Raw genomic sequence first — 23,340 nt, forward strand, 5'->3', positions numbered from 1 at the left:
ATACATGTATGTTGCGTGTAGCTTTTGCTACCCTGCCTTGTGTTCTTGGTGGGTCACATGCTTGCACCTGCCTAGGAGTTATGCTGGATCTGTGGATTGAAGAAACACACGCATACGGACGCACTCACAGGACAGTTATTCTCAAAATGCCTTGGCTAACAACAACTGGGCATACCTAATTTGTCCCCTGCTACACCAGCCATTAGCCAACATCTTTATTGATGGATCAAGAACCAACTCGGGAAGAGGACCTTCAGCATCAGTACGTGCAGATTCCGGATTATATCAAAGTATCAGAATCGCCCCCTACAAATGTATGTCCCCTGCCCTGAGCTTAGCGCTCTGGATATCTAACTGTTCATACAGTTTGCTACATACTACAAAAAAAAAGATCACACTACTCCTAAGGGGAGGAGTACTGTGCTGCTTCGTACCTGTAGTTTCTTGAATAGGCCTACAGTCCAGGGCTGGCTCTCCTTCAATGTCCAGTAGGTCATGAGCTGCTTTTTGAAGCTTTTCTACAGGTACTTGGTGTTCAGCCAATTCTTCCTGTAACTGCTGCTTGCCCAAAACAACAGCAAAAAACAAAACAAAACAAACAATCAAAAAAAAAAAACCCAAAAACAAAACAAAGAATTTATGAATCTGGTCTTGCCTAAGACATTTCCAACTAATGTATTTTTAGTAGTATTTACTTTTATCAGTTCCCTCTAAGCCATGAAATATAAGATCTTGACACACACACACACACACACACACACACACACACACACACACACACGGTCTGAATCTGCCTACCTTTGTTGTTGCAAGCTGCTGTTGCAGGACTCCGGGGTCAGAGGCAACTGTGTCTGAGAGAAGCTTCCCCACGCTGGCCTCACAAGTCAACACCCAGGCCTGCAGGCTGTCAGCGCTGCTCTGGAATTGCTGATACTGGCCTAGCAACATGCTCAGATGAGAGCCCAATCGTATACACTAAGCCAAAGAAATAAAAATGTCAAAGGCAGCAGCTTCTAGAATAGAGTCCAAAGAAAGAGCCTTTCCTAGGTACAGAGAACTGACTGCAACTTTACACAATGATTTAACTGTCTACAAGCAGGATCACCAGTATTTGTACTGTATACTTCATCTCACTCATCCCCAGGAAGACTTAATGATTTGGATGACACACCACCAGAGAAATACACAGCAGACTACAGGCAAAAGTAAGGACTTAAAAGTGGAAAAATGTTCCTTTTGGGAGATTAGATGTTGACAGAAAGATTAAGTGTGGTGTGTAATTCTAAACTTTAGGAGAAATTTTGTTTGTTTTTTGGATTTTCAGGAAGAAATTGTCTAAGAACAAATTGTCTATGAAAAAAGACTGAAGTTGGCTTAAATTTTGCTGTGCTATATCTCTTATAAGTCCAAGATATTGGCAGATGAGCACTTCTATCTCCACCAATGATGTGACACATATTCCCAACATTAACAGGACTAGGTGTTAGACCATGGACCCACAGAGTCTGAATTTCTATTTATAGCTGATGAAACCCATTTTCCTTTGGTTCACATACACTGTCTTATGACTCATATTTTGAGCCTTAGAAATTACCCACGGCTGTTTGAGGACAGCCATAGTTGTTTCCCTGGAGGTTGATTGGAGGGGGTGGGGATGGGGGTCTTTCTTACCTTAGAGTGGAGAGTGGTGTATCTTTCTGTTGCATCCTTCAGTTTTTCATTCACTAAGTTTCTGGTAGCTGATGGCTCTTGGCCTTCCTCAAAATTGTTTTCTGTTTCTAAGACTTTCTGCCCTGAGATAGTCACAAATCTCAAGTCTCCTTTGTGGGAAATGACATCCTCAGAGAAGCTTCCTTGCCGCTTTAGCAAGGAGTTCAGAGCTTCAGGACTGCTGCCTCCCTTATGCATACTATCCAGCTCATTCTCAGATTGTTGTAGCCAGTTTTCAAATTCCTTGTGGTCTTGCAGGAACTTCTGCAGTTCATCTCGTAGAGCCTGCGTCTGCTTCAGCTCTGCCTCTGACCGGGCAAGGGAGGCTGCATATTGCTCCTTAAGCTCACCCAGCTTCTCCTGAAGCTTCTGTCGCTCCTCAGGTGTGAGATTGTGACTGTGTTGGTCCAGGAAGGACTGAACTGACTGGGTGGCCACAATGAAATTCTGCTGCTGAGACAGCAATTCTTGGTGACGAGCCTGGTAGTAAACAACCCCAAAGACCATTAATAGGAAAATGTGAACAATTTGGTTATATTACAACTAGAGGTAGATATGCTGGAGGTAGAGTGGACAAGGAACCATAGTAAAAATATGGATTTAATATGGAAGGTAAAAGAAATTCATGGACACAACTTCTTAGAAATAAGATGAGTTAATATGGGACAGTGATGTATGTAATATATATATATATATCTATATCTATCTATCTACCTATCTCTCTCTCTCTCTCTCTCTCTCTCTCTCTCTCTATATATATATATATATATATATATATATATATATATATATACACATACATACATACACACACACACACACACACACACACACACACACACACACACACACACATATATATACACACACACATATATTGATGTCAACTGAAGATAAATACATACATGGAATTTGTCAATATTAGTAACTCAAGTACTACACATGGATAAGGGTACCCAAGAAAAGCATATTGGTTTTTGGGTGTGCCTTTGTATATATGCACATGCACATGTGTATATTCAGTTGCAGCCAGAGATCAATTTTGGGTGCTGTTCCTCATAAACTGTCTGATTTTTTGAGTTACTCTTTCCTTTCTACCTAGAACTAGGCTAAGCTGGCTGGACCCCAATCCCTCAAGGAGTCCCCTGCTTTATTTGCCCCATGTTAGGATTACCAGCGTCACCACCATTCCTAACATTTTATCATGGGTTCTGATGATCAAACATGGATGGGTTCTCACGCTGGTATTGCAAATCGTTTACCAACTGAGCTTTCTTCCCAGGCACAGGAAAGTGTATTGTGACAGATGAGAAGAGGGCTGGGACCTACTAGAAGCATAACAGTATCTCAAAGGCTGGCCAAAGGAAAAGAAGGATATCAAGAAGCCAAAGGAGAATGCATTTCAAGAACTGTCAACAGTGTTCAAGCTGCTGATATACCAAAGACAAACTAAAGCTGTGATTTGTTTTCTAGGTTCCTTTCTACAAGCATGGCAAAAGACAAGGTACCAGTCTTACCTTCATTAGCTCATACTGCCTGTCCAGTGTCTCTGGTACCTGGTTCACATCTACATGACCATCAGTGGCAGCTAAGGTTTGTTTTTCCAAGCAAGCTCCAGAGAACTGCTCCATTCCTGGAAGGCTAGCCTGTGGCTTTCTCTCAGATGACCCCACAGAAGCCACCCAATCCAAGAGAGCATCGATCTTCCTCTTGTTCTCTGCCAGCTCTGTCGCTGCTTTACTCTGAAATCCAGAGGAATACCAGTGAGAACTCTTAGGCACTCCACTATGAGAGCACTGGTTCAAAGTCAAAGTGAGAGAAGAGCTTTGTGCTAAAGAAAAACCAACGCTCTAGTCATACCGAAAAGAATTACGATCTACTAGAATCTGTGAAAATAGTTATTTAAAATAAATTCCAGATTCTTCAATAGCTTACTGCTTAAAGAAAAGTAAATAAAAACACCTCAAAAAAGCAAACAAAATGAGAAAATGACAGGATTTAGAAAGGCCCTGACAACCCTGCCAGGTTTCCTAACTATGTAGAGGTGATACACTGGAAGAGTGAGATACACAATAGGCACAGCTCTCATCTGGCAGCTCTTCCCTGAAGAGACAACTGACTTCTGTCATCTTTATCTCAGCCAAATGGAATTCGTCTCTCACTAGTTTTTCAAATATTTACTTAAACAAGTTGTGTTGTTTATTCACTTAATTTAATATTCATCTTCAGGTGTTTTACTTCCCCTTTCCATGATGCCTAATCTCTCATTAGTATAGGAGTCCTGGGCTGAAGGAGGAACTCGATTCTACCAGCAGTACTGAATAAAATCACTTAAGATATCACAGTTTTGTTTTGTTTCCGTTTCTCCAAGTCCCACACTCCACACTGCAACTGTACAGCTGCCTGGGAAACAAAGCCTAGGACCCCAAATGATGCCCAAATTAGAGATATTCATATGAGTACGTTTTTATGTACACCAAAAGGAAATCAGATTCTATTATAGATGGTTGTGAGCTACCATGTGGTTACTGGGAATCGGACTCAGGACTATTGGCAGAACAGCTAGTGCTCTTAATTGCTGAGCCATCTCTCCAGCCCCATAGATATTTTTCTAATACTCATAGGTCACCAATCAATATTGGGGCAAAAAAATCATATCATCTGCTTTTTCCTTCTTATAGCTTATCAAAGCCAAAGTAGAAACTATAAGTAGAGCTAGCAAGTTTTAATTTTGTTTTTGGTAAAATACACTTTTTACAAACCACTCCTGACCTGAACTCCTGGATATTTTTTGAGAATGAAAAGACTGACTCCTAAAGACCTCTTCTGTAACTCTAAAGACTGCTCCAATGTGTCTTTGAAAAACCAGTAGCAGGCCAGCTACCTTCTCTGTCTCCTGTTGTAAGGCTGATGTCACTGCTTCCTCCAGCTCTTTCTGAGCCACCCGTGTCCGTTCCTGGAGAACCTCATATTGCTCCTTTGCCTGATGAAGTTTTTCTCGAAGAGCTGTCAGCTCCTGGGGGCTCAGCTTGGTCTGGTTCTCTTCCAGGAACCCTTCAATGTCTTTGACAGCAGTGGCAAATGAGGTGGAATGACTCTGAATGTCACCCTGCAAATCCTTAACAGAGAGAAACAAAGGTGACTGCCTTTTAGTCCTTTCAGTCTTCTGTAAGGATGACATATATGTATATAATCTCTGACATTCTGATGATAATTTACCAAAGAAACAAAAAACAAGCCTTCAATATTAAATAGCAAAATTTTTACTTGGCAATAACTTGTCTTCAAAGAGAACTCTTTTCTTTTCTTTGTTTCTTTTTGTTATTGTTGTTTGTTTGTTTGTTTTTCAAGACAGGGTTTTTCTGTGTAGCCTGGCTGCCTTGAAACTAGCTCTGTAGACCAGGCAGGGCTAGAACTCTGTCTCTGAGTACAAGTGGAAGAAATAAAAGGACGATATGATTCTAGCAGAATGGAGCCTGCCAGTCTTGGATAGCAGACCAGACAGTCTCCATACTTCTTCATGATGAACTATGATCTAAAACTATTAAATAAAAATGTAGTTTTTCACATTTTCTAAGTGCACCATTCTGAATGAAGTGATTGAAACTCATTCCTAGTAGGCATGATGGTAACCCTTTAATCCTAGCACTCAGGAGGCGGAGATGCTCAAACTTCATGAGTTCAAGGCTAGTTAGGTATACATAGTAAATTCTAGGCCAGCCAAGGCTCCTGTCTAAAAAGAGAGGGGTGGGGTAGGGTGAAGGGAGACTCAGGGGTTAAGAGAATTTCTCCTTGGCGAAGACCTGGACTCAGTTCCTAGTATGCACATGGCAGTTCACAACCATGCATAACTGCAGTTCCAGAGGACCTGCACTTGACGCCTGTGGAGAACCTGATACCTCCACAGGCACTGCACACATGTGGTCATATATGTACACATATACAGGCAACATATATAATAAACCCATATACAGCTAAAAAAAATCAATTCGTCTTGCTCTACTCAGTCTGAGATGTGAAGAACTTCTCTGTCTAGTGCATCCAAGCTGTGTGTACATGGTACTTGACAATTAGTCACACACAGGGCACACAGGGTCATTCGTCATGCTATTATGACATTTATATGCCAAGAATCATCATTTCATGTAACAATGGCACCAAAGTGATGATTTTATTACAGTATATTGTAATAATTGTTCTAATTTTAGTTCTGGATCTATCTTTCATTGTGCCTAATTTATAAATTAAACTGCATTATCCATATGTTCAAGAACAACGTATATAGTGTTCACTTACTGCTGCTTTCGGGAACTGACTGGGAGGCTTGGAAAGTACCCACTCCTTTAAACTAGGGTTTAGCGGATGGGGAGACTATTCTCCTGGTTATCATCTTTGCTCCCTAATGTGGCCTACAAATCCAGGATGATAAGAGCAACATTCACGTCTCTGATCTCCACTTTCTTCCTCTTGTTCTTTGCAGGCCAGCAGGGGGCCTCCTTTCAGTTCTTGACTATGTCATGCTCAGATCCCCTCCTATCTTAAGACTGAAACAGAGTTCCTGCCTGGAACACTCTCTACCTGCTACGCCTTCATGTGCTAACCCCGCTTTACACAGCACTTCTCAGTTTATCTGACACTCTTTACCTTTCTGGATGCAATGGTTATAATCTGTCTACTGGTCTTTCTCTTCTGTCAAACTGTGCACTTTATGAAAGCAATAGTGTCTGTTTACCACTGATACTGCCACTAAGCACTGTAATAGAGCCTTGGCAAACACTTGCTGAAGGGATAACGAGACGCTTAATCTGCACTGACCTTCAAGTCACTTTGGTTCTGCTGCAGAGCAGGGAGCTCTTGCCGAGAGGCTCCGCCCTGGTGCCTCTCCAGTGCTCTTTCTGCCTGTCCCACCCAGTTGCAAAGATCCTCCAGCTTCTTATGGCAGGTGTCTTGTTGTTTCTGCAGAGTCTAATTAAAATGCAGAGGAGTCAAGAAATAATTAACTCTCATCTTACAAATACAAGTTAATTTCCTGAAATGTAAAACATGACAATTATACATCAAAGATGAAAACGTTGGTGGAAAATTGGAATAGAAAAAGGCACAGAAATCACATTCCGGAAGCCCCCCTCATCTGGGCTCTGCTATATGGGTGTGCAGCTGGAATGACAGTCAGAGAGTCATAGAGGGGTGCTCCTAGGTCAGGGTTAAGTTTGGAAGCTTCTGTGAAGACTGCTGTTACCATCTTTGGAATGGACAACACTGAAACCACATGACAGTGGTGATGATGATAAATTTGTCTCTCTGAGAAGTTCTTCCTTTGAAACAAGAGGATTTGCCATACACATTAAGTAAGAAATGTGGAAAAGTAGAAGAATTGGAGCAAAAACCCCAAGAGTCTGGATAATTGATTAGCCAAATGAACTTGTTAATAATTGAACTGACTTTATAAATCAAATGCCTCCTAACTACAGAAGAACCATTAAATAGAATGATCCATGGCAGGCTTGAGGAGTGGGAGTTGGCTATTTTGAGGAGAAAACAGTCCAAGAATAGCAACTGTCTCAGTCTTTTGGGTGTCTACATCAATACCATTAGAAAAGTCAGGGCCTGAGGGGGTGGGGGGGTGAGGGATGTGTTTCCATGCCTGATCCTTTCCCCATCCGTCACGTCAGTTCCATAACACTAAAGCACCTGACTGAGCAACAATTGAGCATGATGTGTTCTCCTGACCATCCTTCTCAATACAGTTTCTACCAGGTTGCCTTCCGATGGCATTCTGATCTCAGTCACCTGCACTTACAAACAGGTACCCATGCTGGCCCTCACTCCCCCTTTTTATGAAAAACAGAAGGGCACTGGAAGAGAGCTCCTAAGAGCTCTTCAGCTGTGAAACAGGATCTTCATGGGTTAGGATGAGTGCAGACTGAATCTGAAAAAAGCAAAGCAAACAAGTTAACGCACACACACACTCAGAGCAAATACAGAGAGAGGCAGAGCATTCCTGACAAGGTTAATGCACACTGTGAATTAATCCCATGTTCAGAATGTTCACATGCAATTCTATTACCTGCTGCAAGTAAGTCAAGGTGGCTCAGACCAATCTGCTTTATTAATTTTCTACATGATATACTACACTATATACAGGGCTAGGTAAGAGCATTGCACAAGTTCAGGAATGGAAAGAAACCTGAAATATTTCATCAGGATTCATTTCAATTTCAACACAGTTGAAATAACTAGACAGTAGCAGGGGATGGAAAGCATGGACTAGCCTAGTTTTCTTTACATTTGACTCAAAAGCTCAACTATACTTTGTATAATACAGGAGCCCTTGAGACAGATTTCCTGGGGATCATGACAATGCTGTCTCTTGCTGTACACCACTGTATCCAATGGTAGAGATGACAAAAGCATTACTCAAGACAGCCTATTGCTATCATGTTACTAGACACTCAATTATGATGAATCTAAGTTTGTGACATGAGACTTATGGTAAGAATTGGTATGAGAGTCAAATATATATAAGAAGAGAAAAGAAATATCAACCCTGCTTTTGTACATTGTCTTCCACTGTGAAAAATTGAGCACTTCAGCATGTAGAAAAGTGCAAGAAAATAATAACTTAAGTATTCCCAAGACAAAGGTAAGACACGGTTGTTCATGCCTTTAATTAGAGCATGTGTGCAGAGGCAGGTGGATCTCTGTGAGCTCAAGGCCAGCCTGCTCTACACAGAGTCAGCCTGCACTGCACAGTGAAACACTGTCTGAAAAACAAAACAACAAAAAATAACTAAATAACTAAATTATTCTGATTCATTCTTTTGTCAGCTGTTTGTAGACTGTCAGGGAGTCTTACTATGAGTTACTTTAAAAGCCATTTAATAAAACCGATTTTTCAGAGCCACTTCTTATCAGTGTTGAGAGTATCAAGGTGCTCCCCTCAGGCTCAAATGATGCTGGGAAAGCAATAGGACGGACAGGCCAGCTACAATTTTACAGGAAAAGTTGAGACAATGGGACATAGTAAGAATGTCTCACTAAAATGAAAACACTTGCACATGCAATCACACACAAACATATATTCTCTCATACACATAAAACAAGAAAAAGCTAGAACAGTTCTCTCAGACCACATTGGCCTGTGTGACACGAAATCTTGAAGTTGGTAAAGCCAGGTTCCTGGAATCATGATAGTTGGAGTCAGGCCAGGAAAACCCTAGAAGACACCCCAAAAGACAAACTGAGCTCAGTTGCTGGGTCAGTCTGACCTTGACCTGAACTTCTTGCTGGACTTGCTGAAGATGGCCCTGCACCACATCTTTCTGAGCTGCAGTGTGTTCCACAAGGCCCTGGAAGGACCTCTGTAATTCACTCAGAAACTGCAGCATCTCCTGATTCTGCTGAAGAGACAGATCCTGTGGGTGCTCAGATATAAAGAGCTGAATATCCAAAGCAAGGGCATCCAGCTGAGATTTCCTTTCAGCCATAGATTGTTTCATATCCTAAGGCAAATGGGGAGAGAAAAACAAACGCCTTTCATTTCTCTAGTCATGGAAAAGCTATTGGTTTCGAGAAGTAAAGGCTAATATCCTATATTTTATAATTGGTTACAAAAAATGAACACTGCCAGTTTCATTTTTTTTTAATTCTTTAAAAAATCCCAAAACAAGGCACTAATTGCAAATATGCTTCCATTCCTGGACCTACCTTTACACTGCAGCAAGCTTTCCATTCATTTTTACTAACAGCACTATACTACTGCTAACTCAAATTTTATGACTTAATTTTTTTCCTATTTATTTATTTTGGTGGAACTGGAACCTGAGTCGTGTGTGCACCGGGCAGACACTTGCTTTTCCACTGAGCTGCATCCCCAGCTCCTTCTGTCTTGTTTAAGACAGTCTTACTATGCTGTGCAGATTGGCCTTGAACTCATTTTATAGCCCAGAAAGGCCTGGAATTTGTGAATCTTTCAGCTCAACCTCCCAAGTAGCTGAAATTAGAGGTCTATGCCACCAACCCTGGCATAATTAAAAAAAAAAAAAGTTTTGGAAAAATACAACATTAATTTCTGATCCAAGCTTGAGAGATGGCTCAGCAGTTAAGATGCTTTTCCAGAAGACCCAGGCTCAATTCCAGCACCCACATGGTAGGAACTCTAGTTCTAGGCGATCGGGTGTCGTCTTCTGGCCTTAGTGAGCACAACAAGCACGTGGTGACAGACATGTGCAGGCAAAACAACCTGCAGGTAGGCTCGAGCATCTGTTTTATTGTCCAGTAAGTAATTGGTAGGGAAATACTGAGACAACAGGAAACTTATTTGATTCACTAAGAAACAACTTTTTATTTTTAGGTGCTGGAGAGATGGCTCAGTGGTTGAGAGCACTTCTATCCTTCCCGAGGATACGAAGCAGCTCCAGACCATCTCTAACTAGTTCCTGGGGATCTGACACCCTAGTCTGGTCTCAGGGGAACATGCATGTATGTGGCATACATACTTACACTCAGGTCCCCATAAATAAGCATGAAACTTTAAAAAAAACTTTATAAAAGAGATTCTTTTATCTTTTTGTTCTTGCTGTTTTTGTTTTTTAAGACAAGATTTCCCTGGTTGTCCTGGAACTCACTTTGTAGACCAGGCTGGCCTCAGACTCAGAGACCCACGGGCCTCTGCCTCCCGAGTGCTGGGATAAAAGGCGTGACTTATTTACTTCTAGCCTACAGAAAATCCTTACCTACTTACACTCTAGGTCAACAATGAAAAGCACTCCACAAATTGTGCAAGATTAGACACTAGGCAAGAGAGAAACAAGAGACAGACCCTAGCTGCTCAGTATAAAATAGATATCAAATTGGTAATTTAAAGCCATACTTTGGGCTCTCTCTCAGAGAATAATTTCAAGGAGAAATAGTCAAAGGTTCCGGACCCCCAGGAGTATAATAATCCTAAAAATTAAGCATAAGTCATCTAAGTTCTGAAAGGGAGATTTGGCCTTTCTAAGAAAGGTTAAATATAAAGACAGATTTGGCAGTAAGGAGAATAAAGGTACGTCAAGGGGCGTGGCGGGAATGGATGGGGAGCTTACCTTGTATGGTTGGAGAGTGTGACTCAGGCTGTCAGCGTCAGTTTCAGTGTCACAGCCCTTGCTGTTCAGAGTAAGACTGGCTCTGCCGACCCAGGCTCTCAGATCTTGAAGTTTGCCTTGCAGTTCCTTGTGCCGATTTAACACTGTGGCCTAGGAAATAAACAGCAAGTCAGACCATCCCTCTCCAGATCTACCCAGGCTTTGTGTGGGCCCTCCCTTAGGAATAAGAACAAGCAAGGCACTAGGGCTGGAAAGATGCCTGGGTGATTAAGAGCATTTGCTGCTCTTACAAAGTACCTGAATTTGGTTCCTAGCACCCACACCAAGCAGTTCACAAACATACTGTATGTAACTCAAGTACCAGGGGCAGGGGTCCCTTCCTTTCTTGCTGGCACCCACACTCACATACACATAGCCCTCAATATACATATACATAATTAAAAATAACCCTTTAAAAAAAAAAACTCACAAAAAAAACCAACACCACCAAACCAAGACACTACCTTTTTTACTTCCACAGCACTCTGGAGGTGGAGGAATCTGGAACTCCAAGAGTCACTAACAGAGTCTAGAGACTTCTGAAGATTTTTGGCATCTTTCTCTAATGCCTTCAACAGCTGAGCAGGAACTTCTTGTGGCTGACTGATAACAATCCGATCCACACACTCCAATTCCTGACTCACCACAGTGGACAGATCTTTTAATTCCCTGTCAAGTTCCTGAGGAAACAGAGTAAAGTTACCCCCAAAGTCAGGGGCAGTGTGGTGCCTGGAGATCAGTACAAGAGCATGTGCCTTTCTTTCCTGAGGCCTAAATTCAACCCCCAGTATAGAGTAGCAATTTTACCTTCTGGGAATCAACTGTGTACACGTGTTAGCTCACCTCTCATCTACATAGGACTTAAAAGATTGGTTTTTTTATGTAGGTTCCTTAGTTTAATCACCAATCAACTAACATTCCTCAGCATTAAACAACATGCATTGTTTTGTCTGAGGCCACCAAATAGAAATAGGAGAGTAGTTAGGTTGGATTCAGGTTTCTGACTCACTGTAACACTCTGTCACTACCTTGACTCCTCTCTAATTATCAATTTTCCTTTTCCTTTTCCTGGCAGCTGACATGTAAAAGTAATGTGCTTCAAGGGAAAACAACCAAAAAGACGACTCTTTTCATCGAAACTCTAAGGGGAAAGAACCAAAGAATATAAAAATAACTGAAAACAGTCTTCCCACTCAACTGTTCTACAGCATTCTTACTTCTCAATAGAGAGGCCAGCAGTGGCCGGTGGAAGAGTGGAACAGTGTTTTGGGGGCATAGCCTCACTTCCATGTTAGCCACCTATTTATACCACATACCGACATTGAGAAACAAGGCAAACTTCTGCAGCCTCAATTTTCTTCATCTTCAATCTCAATGAGTGACTTGGTTTCCCTTTCAAGGTTGCCTTTTGATTCTTTCTAATGGTCTTAAAAGGCGGCAACTATCTATTACCAATTTTTCCTCCCTCCAAAATCCACTGAAAACATTTTTTAGTCATACTATGTCCTACCTCTTTTCTTGCCTGCAACACAAACACTTCAAGAAAGAATGACATTCAGTAATCACCTGTCATCTCATTTAAATCTCACAGTCCATGGAAACCATTTTTTTTACCAAGGTCATCTATAAATTACTCTTCACTGGACTCAGTATCTCTGCCCTCTGTTCTTCCTAAAGGACTTTTTCTTCAGTTTCTTCAGTGATTTTTGCATTCTTTAAACAACAGAAATAGGGCTGGGGATAGGCCTCAGTAGTAAGAGCACTTGTTGAGGAAGCATGGAGACCTGAGTTCAGGGCCATGAACACATGCAGCCCTAGTGTTTCATTCAGAGAGAGATGAAGAACAAGAAGATTGCTGGGGTTTGTTGGTCAGCATCCTAGTTCAGAATCAGTGAAAGACCTTTCTGAAGGGTGTAAGATGAAGGGTGATAGAGTGGGACAATGAAATAATTCTCTGTGGCCCACTTGTGAGTACTCTCAGGTGTATAGAACCACACATGAGCATCTACACATATACAAAAGAAAAAGGAAAGAAAACCCACTAAAACCAACCAACTCACCAACTAAGTATAAATGGTTTTACTTCTGAAATTGTGAATCAGTGTTTTGGTTTAAGAAACACACACACATGCTCACGCAGCGTGTACAGTCTGCAGACAACCTAGAGTATTGTCTTCAGGAGTTCCATCTACCTCCTTTGAATCAAGATCTGTTATTGGTTGCATACACTAGCAAGATTTTATCGAAAGGACCCAGATGTAGCTGTCTCTTGTGAGACTATGCCAGGGCCTAGCAAACACAGAAGTGGATGCTCACAGTCAGCTAATGGATGGATCACAGGGCTCCCAATGGAGGAGCTAGAGAAAGTAGCCAAGGAGCTAAAGGGATCTGCAACCCTATAGGTGGAACAACATTATGAACTAACCAGTACCCCGGAGCTCTTGACTCTAGCTGCATATATATCAAAAGATGGCCTAGTCGGCCATCACTGGAAAGAGAGGCCCATTGGACTTGCAAACTTTATATGCCCAGTACAGGGGAACGCCAGGGCCAAAAAGGGAGAGTGGGTGGGTAGGGGAGTGGGGGTGGGTGGGTATGGGGGACTTTTGGTATAGCATTGGAAATGTAAATGAGCTAAATATCTAATAAAAAATGGAAAAAAAATTATACAAGAGAACTTCCCTATACTAAAGAAAGAGATAAAAAAAAAAAAAAAGATCTGTTATTGGTCTGGAAGCCACCATTTAGGATAGAGTAGCTGCCTAGTGAGCTGCTATAGAAATCCTCTCATTTCTGCCTGCCCAATGCTGGGATAACAGATGGATCCCAGGGTGCCTGGCTTTTGTTTTGGTAAGACACGGTCACTGTGTAGGCCCGGAACTCACTAGGTAGACCAGGTAGGCTCAACCTTGTGGTGATTCCTTTCCTTCTTTCTCTTAGTAGAAGGATCGCAGGCAAATATATTCCCATATCCAGCTACAAATTTAGTAAAACACTGCTGGTTTTCCCAGCAGGGAAGCACAATCATTATGGGGCTGGAGCGACGGCTCACTAGGCAAGAGCACCTACTGCTCCTCGCACCAATGCTGGGCAACTTACAACTGCCTGTTGACTCTAGCGCTAGCCTTCATAGGTACCTACAATCACATGCACCTACTCACACACAAAGATACACATACATGCATAATAGCAAAATCTATTTACCTCATACTGATGGAAAGAGTGTCCTTAGATCTCTGTTCTAGAGAGTTCCTGTTATACTTTTCCAATGTTATTATTAATGTTACAGTCTTTTAAATGGTGTTAAAATTGCATTCATTCATTCATTCATTCATTCACTCATTCGTTCCTTCGTTCATTCATTCATGTCCTGGAGATTGTTGAACTCTGGTCGATAGGCTTGACAGGAAGTGCCTTTATTCATTAAGATATTTCACTGACATATGGTGGTGATTTCTGAACTGCCTAAAAAGTTGCCTACAAACCCTACATGCAGAGATGGGTCTGATAAATATAGGCTTCACTGAGGGGCTGGGATTGGGCCCCACACTTGGGAAATCATTTCCATTATCTCCATTAGGTCTTCCATTTCCGTGGGTGGGTGGGTCGGTCAAATCATGGAAGGTCAAATGAGAATGAAGTTCATGGATTAATCACCTTCATCTAATCCTATGACTTCAGGAAAGAACCCTTGCCTTCAAGTGTGTCTTCCTATAGAATCTAAGCAGATGCTTTCTTCAGAAGACAACCGTTAGTCTTCTAGAAGGAGGAAAAACATATGCAACTGCTGTGCTACTGAAACAAGTTGGCAATCTGCAGGTTTACTTGCTTCTTACACTTAAACAACTTACAACCCAGGCTGCATCGGCATCTGCATCTGCTTTCTGGTGTTACTATAAAGGGGCTTTAGGGGCTTATGCAATGTGACTGAAGTTCTCAGGTTAGCTAAAAGTAGACCTTATTAAAAATTTTTATATTTTATTATTAGTGTGTTTGTGTGTGTGTGTGTGTGTGTGTGTGTGTGTAGGCCTTCTAGTGCTGGGATTAAAGGGGTGAATCACCATGCCCAGGTTACTTCAAATTTCTTAACCAATCACACTGCTTTTGAACTTAACTTCATTAAATCAAAGATCATACAGGTAGTATATATCTATATAAAGTATATTCTTAAAAATCTCACTTGTTCTAGCCCAGCATATCCTACTAATACCTGACAAGGAGTCTAAGATTTTCTTTCAATGGAGATAATGAAAGGCAGGGCCTTGTAAACCTTGAACTTGGCCACCATCTGGAAGCCAGTGGGCATGGAGGAATGTTGGGGTGCTTACCTTTGCCTGACCCAGTAGATCTTGCAGCTCTGCCACATTAAGCTCCAAAGGTTGAATCTGTTTGGTTCTCATTTCAATGTCCCGTAACAGAGACAGATAGGAGACCAATTTCTCATCATGTTCTAAACAAAGTCTCCGAGTAAACACATTCTGTTGAGCCAAAGTAAAACTCATGAAGCTCTGTTGTTTTCCTTAAAGTCAGCTTTTAAAGTAGAAGCAATTTCTACTACACATAAGACAGGATGAAATACATTATCCTGTTGGAGCCATTTCTAAACAATTGACTTCCTCAGAGAGCAGGAGCCCATAATTATAAATAAATATCACTTAAAAACACTTCTAAAAGCCATTCTAACTTCAAATAATATCATTCTAATATTTCAAATTAGCTTCAGTGTTTTTAACTTTAGAACTCTTGGGCTGGAGATAGATCTTGGCAGTATATGATTTTCATAGGAAGCTGAGTTCAATGCTGGAGTCACAAAAATAAAAACTATGAACAAAAACTCTTGCAATTTTTAGAAAGACAGTCACAGGTACTGCCTAATTTTCTAACAACTATATTATGGGTGATAAGTGAACTAATAACTTAAGAGAATTAGCTAAGACGAAATAAATACCTATGTATATATGTGTGTGACTTTTGTACCCAGTTAAGATTTATAGCCGGAAGCTAGGGTTGAGGATATATAGCTCAGTAGTAATAGAGCACTTGCCTAGGAAGCCAAAAAAACCAAAAAACCAAAACCAAAAACAAAAAACATCATAACATTAAAGTTATTTATATCTTTTCATTTGTTTGTTTTTGTTATTTTGAAACAAGGTTTCTCTCTGTATCCCTGGGTATCCTAGAATTCACTCTATAGATCAGGCTGGCCTCAAACTCAGAGACCCACCTGCCTCTGCCTCTTGAGTGCTAACACTACTTATAGTTTGGAAACTAGTATTCTTTAGTAAACTAAAAGCAGACCTTATTTTTTTTCATTTTAAAAAGGATTTTCTTATTGTTCCCCCCCCCCCCCCCCCGGGTGTGTGTGTGTGTGTGTGTGTGTATGTGTATGTACAAACAAACTAAAAAGCCAGAAATGATAATGTGTATCTTTAATCCCAGAATGGGGGCAAGAGGATTGCCACAAGTTGGCAGCCTCCCTCAGGATACATAGTGAGCACCAAGCCAGCTAGGGTCACATAGCTAAACCCTGTTTCAAAACCAAATCAAAACTAACCAAACAAAAATCCTCCCAAACCCTAATAAAACAGAAACCACCACATTGGGATACTTGCCTGAGTTGCTCTGCAAGGCTCTGGGTTTACACCTTCAATCCCCTTCCCACTGGGTATGGCCATGAAGGGGCCTTGTTCATCTCCAAGGATCTCTTTGTGCTTTTCCTTAGGTATCTTCCCATCCACCTTCACTACAGAACATGGCAGCGACAGTGCCATTTCCTCCCTGATTTCAGAAATGGCCGGAATGACAGCATCATGCTGCCGTATATTCTCACTCTGCACTGTCCTTGTGGGCAGTTTCTCCGGAAGAAGAGATGCCAAGACCCTGGGTCCTCTTTGGCCCACTCTATCTTCAGAGGACCCTTCTTCTGTGTCTCTAACTAGGAGATCTACTACTTCTAGAGATTTTTTTGCCTGGGTTGTTGTTACTTTAGATTTCTGATGTCCACAAGACTTGTGGTCTGCTTTGCTATCCTCACAAAGACTCTTTATATCTGAAGAATCTAGATAACTGATACCTTCTGTCTCTAGAGTAGAAATTGTGGCCTCTTTCAATTTATGGGACCTTGTTGGGTCCATAGGTATTTCTTGATGTAACTTTTCTATATAATTTTTGGATGGGAAAATCTTATCTTTGGTCTCTGAACTCTTAGATGTAATATATAGGTCTTGGACATCAGTAGTCTCCTGTCTTGTGGTAATTTGGGCAGCCATGTCTCCTTTGGAAATGTGGGGTACATCTGAAATTTGGGGTTCTTCATCTGATTCCTGGGAGTTCAGTCTTTCTGGTCTTGGGATCTCAGAAGATAATGGTTCTTTCTGGACAGTACTAGCAGTTTCTTGAGATAATTTTTCTCCCGGTTTTAAAATCGAGCAGAGGTTTACAGTTTTTGTTTCCCCTTCAGTATAGAACGGTAAAGCATCTTGATTTGTGAGGGAAGCATCTTTGGATGTCATCTGGGAAGGGAAGCCTTCGATTTTACAAACAACAGAAATGTCCTTTTCTATGCCAGCTTCTTTTCCCTTGTCATTTCCAATCATTTTCATAGACTGGCTCTTTACAAAGGAGTCGGGTTCATCACCAATTGTAACTTCCTGGTCCAACTCTTCCTCAGAAAGAACTGCTGCTTCCCTGCTCATTTGGACACTTTGCTCTCCACCCATCTCTCTCCTCACTCTTCTATCAACCCTTACTGACCGCTCACTCAACAGGTTGCCTGCTGTTTCATAATGAGATCCTTGCTCTTTTGAAACCATTCTCCCTTGACGTTCTCTAGCTTCCTCAGCATCCAGACCTGAGGTAGATTGCTTTACGTGAGAAACCATTTTTATTTGTGTTACTACTTTGTCCCGCTCTACAACTGCACATTTTTTCATACAACTTCTAGTTTCCTCTCTGGGTTTCAAATCACAAGATTCTGAGCAGGGATGCGTCACCGAAACTTGGTATGAAGATTCACCCTCAAAACCAAAAGGACTTAAGATGCTGGCAGATACTTTATTATCTGAAGAAGCTTTCTCATCTTGACGCTGGCCTTCCATCTCTACTGAAATCTTCCTGCCCTTTTCTGCCTTTTCCCCATTAGAACCCCTTATGCCAGCCTTTTCTGGAGCACACAGACTCCCAGCTTGTAACACTGCCTCGTGTTTCTCCTTACTATAACTCTCTCTGGGGGTCTTACTAGACTCAGATAGTAACTCCTTTCTTAGAAAGTCACCCTTCAATTCACATACTCCAGTCCCACCTTGCTCTGCTAAGGGATCTACTTGGATCATAGCTGCCAGTTCAGGGCTAATCAGTCTTTTCTCGACAGCATCGTTTAAAGTCACTCTTTGATCACTGTATATATCAATAATTCCTCCACTTAACATCTGGTGAGATGCAATAATCCTGGCCATGTTTTCATCTAACAGTTTCTTTTCCAAAGCTGATGCCAATGTCACTCTTTTTCCTGTGGCCATGTCTATGATTCCACCAGTGTTCGCCTGAGCTTCCAAAACCTTCAATGCAGAAGCAAAGTCTACTTTCCCGAGCTGAATTGCTTCCGGCGGCGTGAGCACGTTGTTGCCCGCCTCGTCTTTAATATCAGAGAACGGAATTACTTCAAGATATCGCCATCCAGATTCAGTGTCAATCCTACATTTCTTTACCAATTCTGAGTAAGGAATAATCGTGCAGTTCTCAGGATCTATAACCCCATGCATCACCCCTGAAGGCAATTCTGTTTTATTAGCTAAGGATTCTTCTTTGTTAGTTTTTGCCAAGGTCAATTTCTGGCCATAAATGAAATCCCCCAAGTTCCCACTAAAGTCCTGGATCTCTTGGATTTCTCTTTTCAAGTCTGGAGAAACAAGATCTAATTTTATGGCTTCTGAGAAGGAAAGGGCTTCCTTTGTTTGAGGATGGAAAAATTGATAGTGGATAAAGTTCTCAACTTTTCTGAGCTGCCTGGCCATATCTTCACCAATCAAGCCATGTTTAAAGGCATTATCAACAGAAAGTCTCAAGCCAGATATATGATGAATGATACCACCATCAAGTACTTGCTTAGTCAACAGATAAACAGCTGCTTCTCTCTCTAGAATACCTCTATCAATGGACTGCAAAACTGTTAACGGTGCTTTACTTTCAGGGTCCATAAGTCCTGCTGTTTCCATTTGTAGTTCGATTAATCTCTCTTTAACTGCCTTTTCAGCACCTCTGCCTTTAGTAGCCTTTTCCAGATTGATAAGTTCTGTCTGGTCAGCAGTGTCTACCAAACCAAGATTTGAGGCCAAAGTTACCGAAAGCTTTTTGCCTCGTTTCAGGTCAACAATTCCACCAGTTATCACCTGTCCCTCTAAAATCCTTGTGGCTGTCTCCTTGTCAAGCAGCCCAGCTGCCACAGCCTCCTTTACAGAGCACAGAGAGTGGGTCCTGGGGTCTAAGATACCACTTATAGCTTTGTCTGACATAAGAACATTATATAATAATTTCTCATCCATTAGACCTTCATCAATGACTTCTTCAGTCGTCAAAGACTCACAGGTCTGGGAGTCAAAGAAGCCCCGAAACATGTTCAATTTCCCCATAAGTTTGACAGCAGTGTGGCTAGACACAAGGCCTTGGGCTATTGCTTCATTTAGTAAGAGTTTCTGGCCTGTTTCTTCATTAAAGATACCACCATCCTGTAGCTGTGCAGATAGTGTGCTTAAGGTAGCATCTTCAAAAGGAGAACTATGCAACAAGGCAGGCTCATCAGCATTATCTTCAGTATCAGTCTTTTCTAACGCCACCGTCTGACCATCTGCAACACTCTGTCCTTCTTGGCTTTGTTTGTGGCCATCCTTAACCAAAAGTTCTTCCTTTAACTCTTTCTCCAAAGAATTAACATTCATATCATGTTCTGACTTAAACTCTGATCTCAAACCTACAGAAGTATCTACCTGAAATTGTGACATTTGATTTTGAGACTTTATGAGTGATGTTCCAGTTTCACTTGGAATGTCTTTGATGGTCTTCACTTGTTCTTTGTGACATGTAAACGAACACTTTGTGGGAGTTTGGCATTTTGACTTCTCAGTAGAAAGGTCTTTACCTTCAGATTCCTCAGGACATTCTACAAGGAGGGGGTCTCCGCTGATATTTTCCTCCCTCAATGTTTCTGCTTGCTCTTCCTTTCTACTTCCTAACAATGGTCTTTGTAGCTTTAACTTGACTTTATTGATGACCTTCAAACTGCCAACATTTTCAATAATGGCTTCTTGTTCTTTGAGGAAAAGCTCCCTTTCAGGGCTCTCTGCAGGAGAGCACTCTATACCTACAACAGACCTTTCACCTTTTGCTTCAGTACAGTTTTCCTGACTGGGATAGTCTTTGTTCTGTGAAAGAAATTGGGATTCACAGGGCTTCCTAGGATGCTTAGCACTGGAAATTTGGGAGATGGTCCCAGTATACAGTTCTTGTAATGCCTCAGAAGTGTTGAGCCTTTGATGCTGAATTTCAAATACTTCTGGAAGAATTACTTGACAGTCATCTCTGGATGTTAGCATCTCCACCAGCTCTTGATCCAGCAAAAGCAGCCTCTGTCCAGTGTGTGCATGAATGTAGCTGTGAGTCATCAGCTGAAACAGCAGCTTCTCTCCATGGCTGGATCCTTCCTCTCTTGGGCCTGACACAGGTGGTTTACCAGCAGCAAAGCCTACCTTGCTTTGTTCTGCAGAGTCTGCTAGTTGTATGTGGGGCATCATGTCAGGGATACAAACTGACCTTAAGTTATTGACAAGATCTTTATCTAGGATACCACTCTCTGTTGCTTTTTCCCAGGACCAAATCTCTGTGAGTGTTGGTAGAAAAAGAGCCTCAATTTGCTGTCGGTTATGGAGAATTTTATGTGCTAATTCAGTAGATACAATACCTTGCTCTAGAGCATCTGTAATTGGGAGGATCTCTCCAGATTCAGGCAACAGTAAGCCCATAAATGACCAGAGGGATTCCAGAATTACAAGAGCAATCTTAGCAGCTACTAGATTATTGGTCACTGCCTCATCAATAGTCATCCTATCCCCTGTGACAGTGTCAATGATGCCTCCTGTCTGAAGCTGCCTTATGAGAATAGCGCAAGCCATATCTTGGTCAATCAAATTATGTCTCACAGCCTCTTCCACTGTAAGTCTGTGTCCTGTTCTTGGATCTACTATGCCACCAGCAAATAGCTGGGCTTCCAGCAGCCGGACAGTGACTTGCCTGTCTATCAGCCCTTCCTGAACAGCACGGAAAATGCTAACTTTCCGACCTGACTTCAAGCTCACCATTCCCCCTGCCAACTGCTTGACAGGCAACAATTTCAACCCTGACTCTTGATGGATGATACATCTCTGCATCAGGTCCAGCAAGCCAACTTTTTCAGCTGTATTGGGGTCTATTAAATTCTTGGATGATCTCAGGTGAGACTGTAATTCTGAGTGAAGACTTGATGCAATGAAGCCTTGATGAAAAGCTTCTTCCAGATTAATACAGTTCTCACTAGGGGGGAGACTGAAACCTCCAGTTGCCAGGTGAACTTCTAAGACTTTCAGTCCAAGTCTCTCACTGATTATTTTCTTTTCAATTGCTTCCACCACAGAAAGGGAGCCTAGGGTCCCTGTAAGCCTGCTTACTAAAGACAGAGAATCCCTTAGTCCCAAGAGCTGTTGATATATTGGAAGGTTAATGAAATTTCTGGTGAGACCCTCTTCCAAGGAGAGCTTTTCACTGTTCTCGGGATCAATGAGGCCAGACATGATAATCTGGGATTCCAGGAGCACAAGGCCTGTGTCTTGGTCAATGAGGCCCTTTTGCATGGCTCTGAAGATGGGGAATATCTCCACTGTGCCTAGGTCAATCACCCCAGCAACTGCTCTGCAACCCTAAAAGAAAGAATTAAAACAAAAATTGAATCAGAATCAATGATAAAAAGCATAATGGTTGGAAGAGAACCACAGTAGATGAAATTCTGATCACAATAAAGACCTATCCCGAGTAAGTCCCAACCTGCACGAAATACCAAAATGCAAGCCAGGCCATTCATGCTAGGAAGTAATTTTTCTAAACTGCCAAATGTTTAATAGTGCCAGAAGTTCACAGATTGCTTAAAGGATGATAGACAGCATTAAGTATATCTGAGTAACAAGCTTTATTTACAAAGTAGCACACAGTAGAAAGAGAGAGAATAGCTTAAAAAAAACCTTACTTATTATATACTATTTATTTGTTTATTTATTTAGTGTATAAGGTGTGTGAATGTATGCATGCATGCAGATACTCAAGAGCCACAGCACTCATGTGTAAGTCAGAGGACAACTAGTGGGGTTGGTTCTGTCCTTCCATCATGTGGACCTGGTAGGTATTTTGACTTGCTGAGCCACACTGCTTGCCTTGGGTGGCTATTTTTAAAGGTTTTATGTTTTACTTTTTAAAATTGTATGTATGGGTGCATATGAGTACAGGTGTCCTGGGAACCCATGGTATATTAGTCAAGCAGTGAGTGCTTGAGAGTTAACTCTTTAGGAGGCCAATGCTAGGAAGACCAGAAAAAGAAAGTCAAGGAAGAAACAGAGTGTGAACTGCTAGAACCACTGCTTCCAGTCCGGGCTAAAAAGGGAAATTTAATAACTATGATAGCAACTACCACTCAGATGCATGAAGAAGGACATAAAATCTTCACAATGGTCCTTTAAAAGATTACTCTTCGGCTGGGGAGATGGCTCAGCGGTTAAGAGCACTGGCTGCTCTTTCAGAGGTCCTGAGTTCAATTCCCAGCAACCACATGGTGGCTCACAACCATCTGCAATGGGGTCTGATGCTGTCTTCAGGTGTATCTGAAGAGAGCAATGGTGTACTCATATACGTAAAATTAAGAAAAAATCTTTAAAAAAAAAAGATTAATCTTAGTTTGCAGGTAAGAACATGAGAGCTAACTTGACCAAGGTAACAAAACAAGTGAGTTCCAGAAACTAACCTGGTCTCAAATCTTTTGCTATTATATTGTCTCTCTGGATAGTTCTGGGAAGTATGAAACAGTAAAGTCACACCTTAAATAGTAGTTGGTTTCTAAATTCAGGGAATAAGGTAAACCTTATACATTGTTAAAATTACCTTTGTAAGTTCTAGAATCACCTGAAGAATTCTCAATTTAAAGCCTTTTCTTTCAGATTTCAAACCACTTAAAGAGTTTAGCCACTTAACTGTGCGATCACTTACATTGGGCTCTGTTTACAGCTCTTTTTCCTTTTGTTTGTTTGTTTTCTGAGACAGGGTCTCACTATGAAACTCTGACTGTCCTGGTATAAACTATGTGGAGCAGGCTGGCCTCAAATTGCCCGGCAGCAGACTCCTGCCTCTGCCTCCAGAGTGATGCGACTAAGGGCAGACACCACTATGCCCTTCAGTCATTATCTCTCTAATAAGGGCAGTATTATTTTGGATTTTT

At 41.6% G+C, this 23,340-nt stretch overlaps 1 protein-coding gene across 11 annotated transcripts in view; it reads right to left on the reverse strand.

Moving 5' to 3' along the window:
• Macf1 (microtubule-actin crosslinking factor 1) overlaps window positions 1-23,340 on the reverse strand; it is a 338,170-nt gene that overhangs the window by 104,927 nt on the left and 209,903 nt on the right. For 8 of the 11 annotated variants that reach the window (NM_001199137.1, XM_011240417.2, XM_030253097.1 and 5 more), the window contains 6 exons: window positions 6,526-6,675; window positions 4,595-4,828; window positions 3,228-3,452; window positions 1,672-2,190; window positions 799-975; window positions 435-558 (listed from right to left, as the gene is read on the reverse strand). In NM_001199137.1, the coding sequence (NP_001186066.1) occupies window positions 435-558; window positions 799-975; window positions 1,672-2,190; window positions 3,228-3,452; window positions 4,595-4,828; window positions 6,526-6,675 (1,429 nt within the window). Of the gene's footprint in view, window positions 1-434; window positions 559-798; window positions 976-1,671; window positions 2,191-3,227; window positions 3,453-4,594; window positions 4,829-6,525; window positions 6,676-8,978; window positions 9,213-10,796; window positions 10,947-11,299; window positions 11,516-15,163; window positions 15,314-16,447; window positions 21,779-23,340 lie in introns of all 11 variants that reach the window. The other 3 variants (NM_001199136.1, XM_030253096.1, XM_011240411.2) reach the window with 1 other exon arrangement.

Source organism: Mus musculus, chromosome 4 (genome assembly GCF_000001635.26).
Source record: "Mus musculus strain C57BL/6J chromosome 4, GRCm38.p6 C57BL/6J".
Classification (NCBI taxonomy): Eukaryota; Metazoa; Chordata; class Mammalia; order Rodentia; family Muridae; genus Mus; species Mus musculus.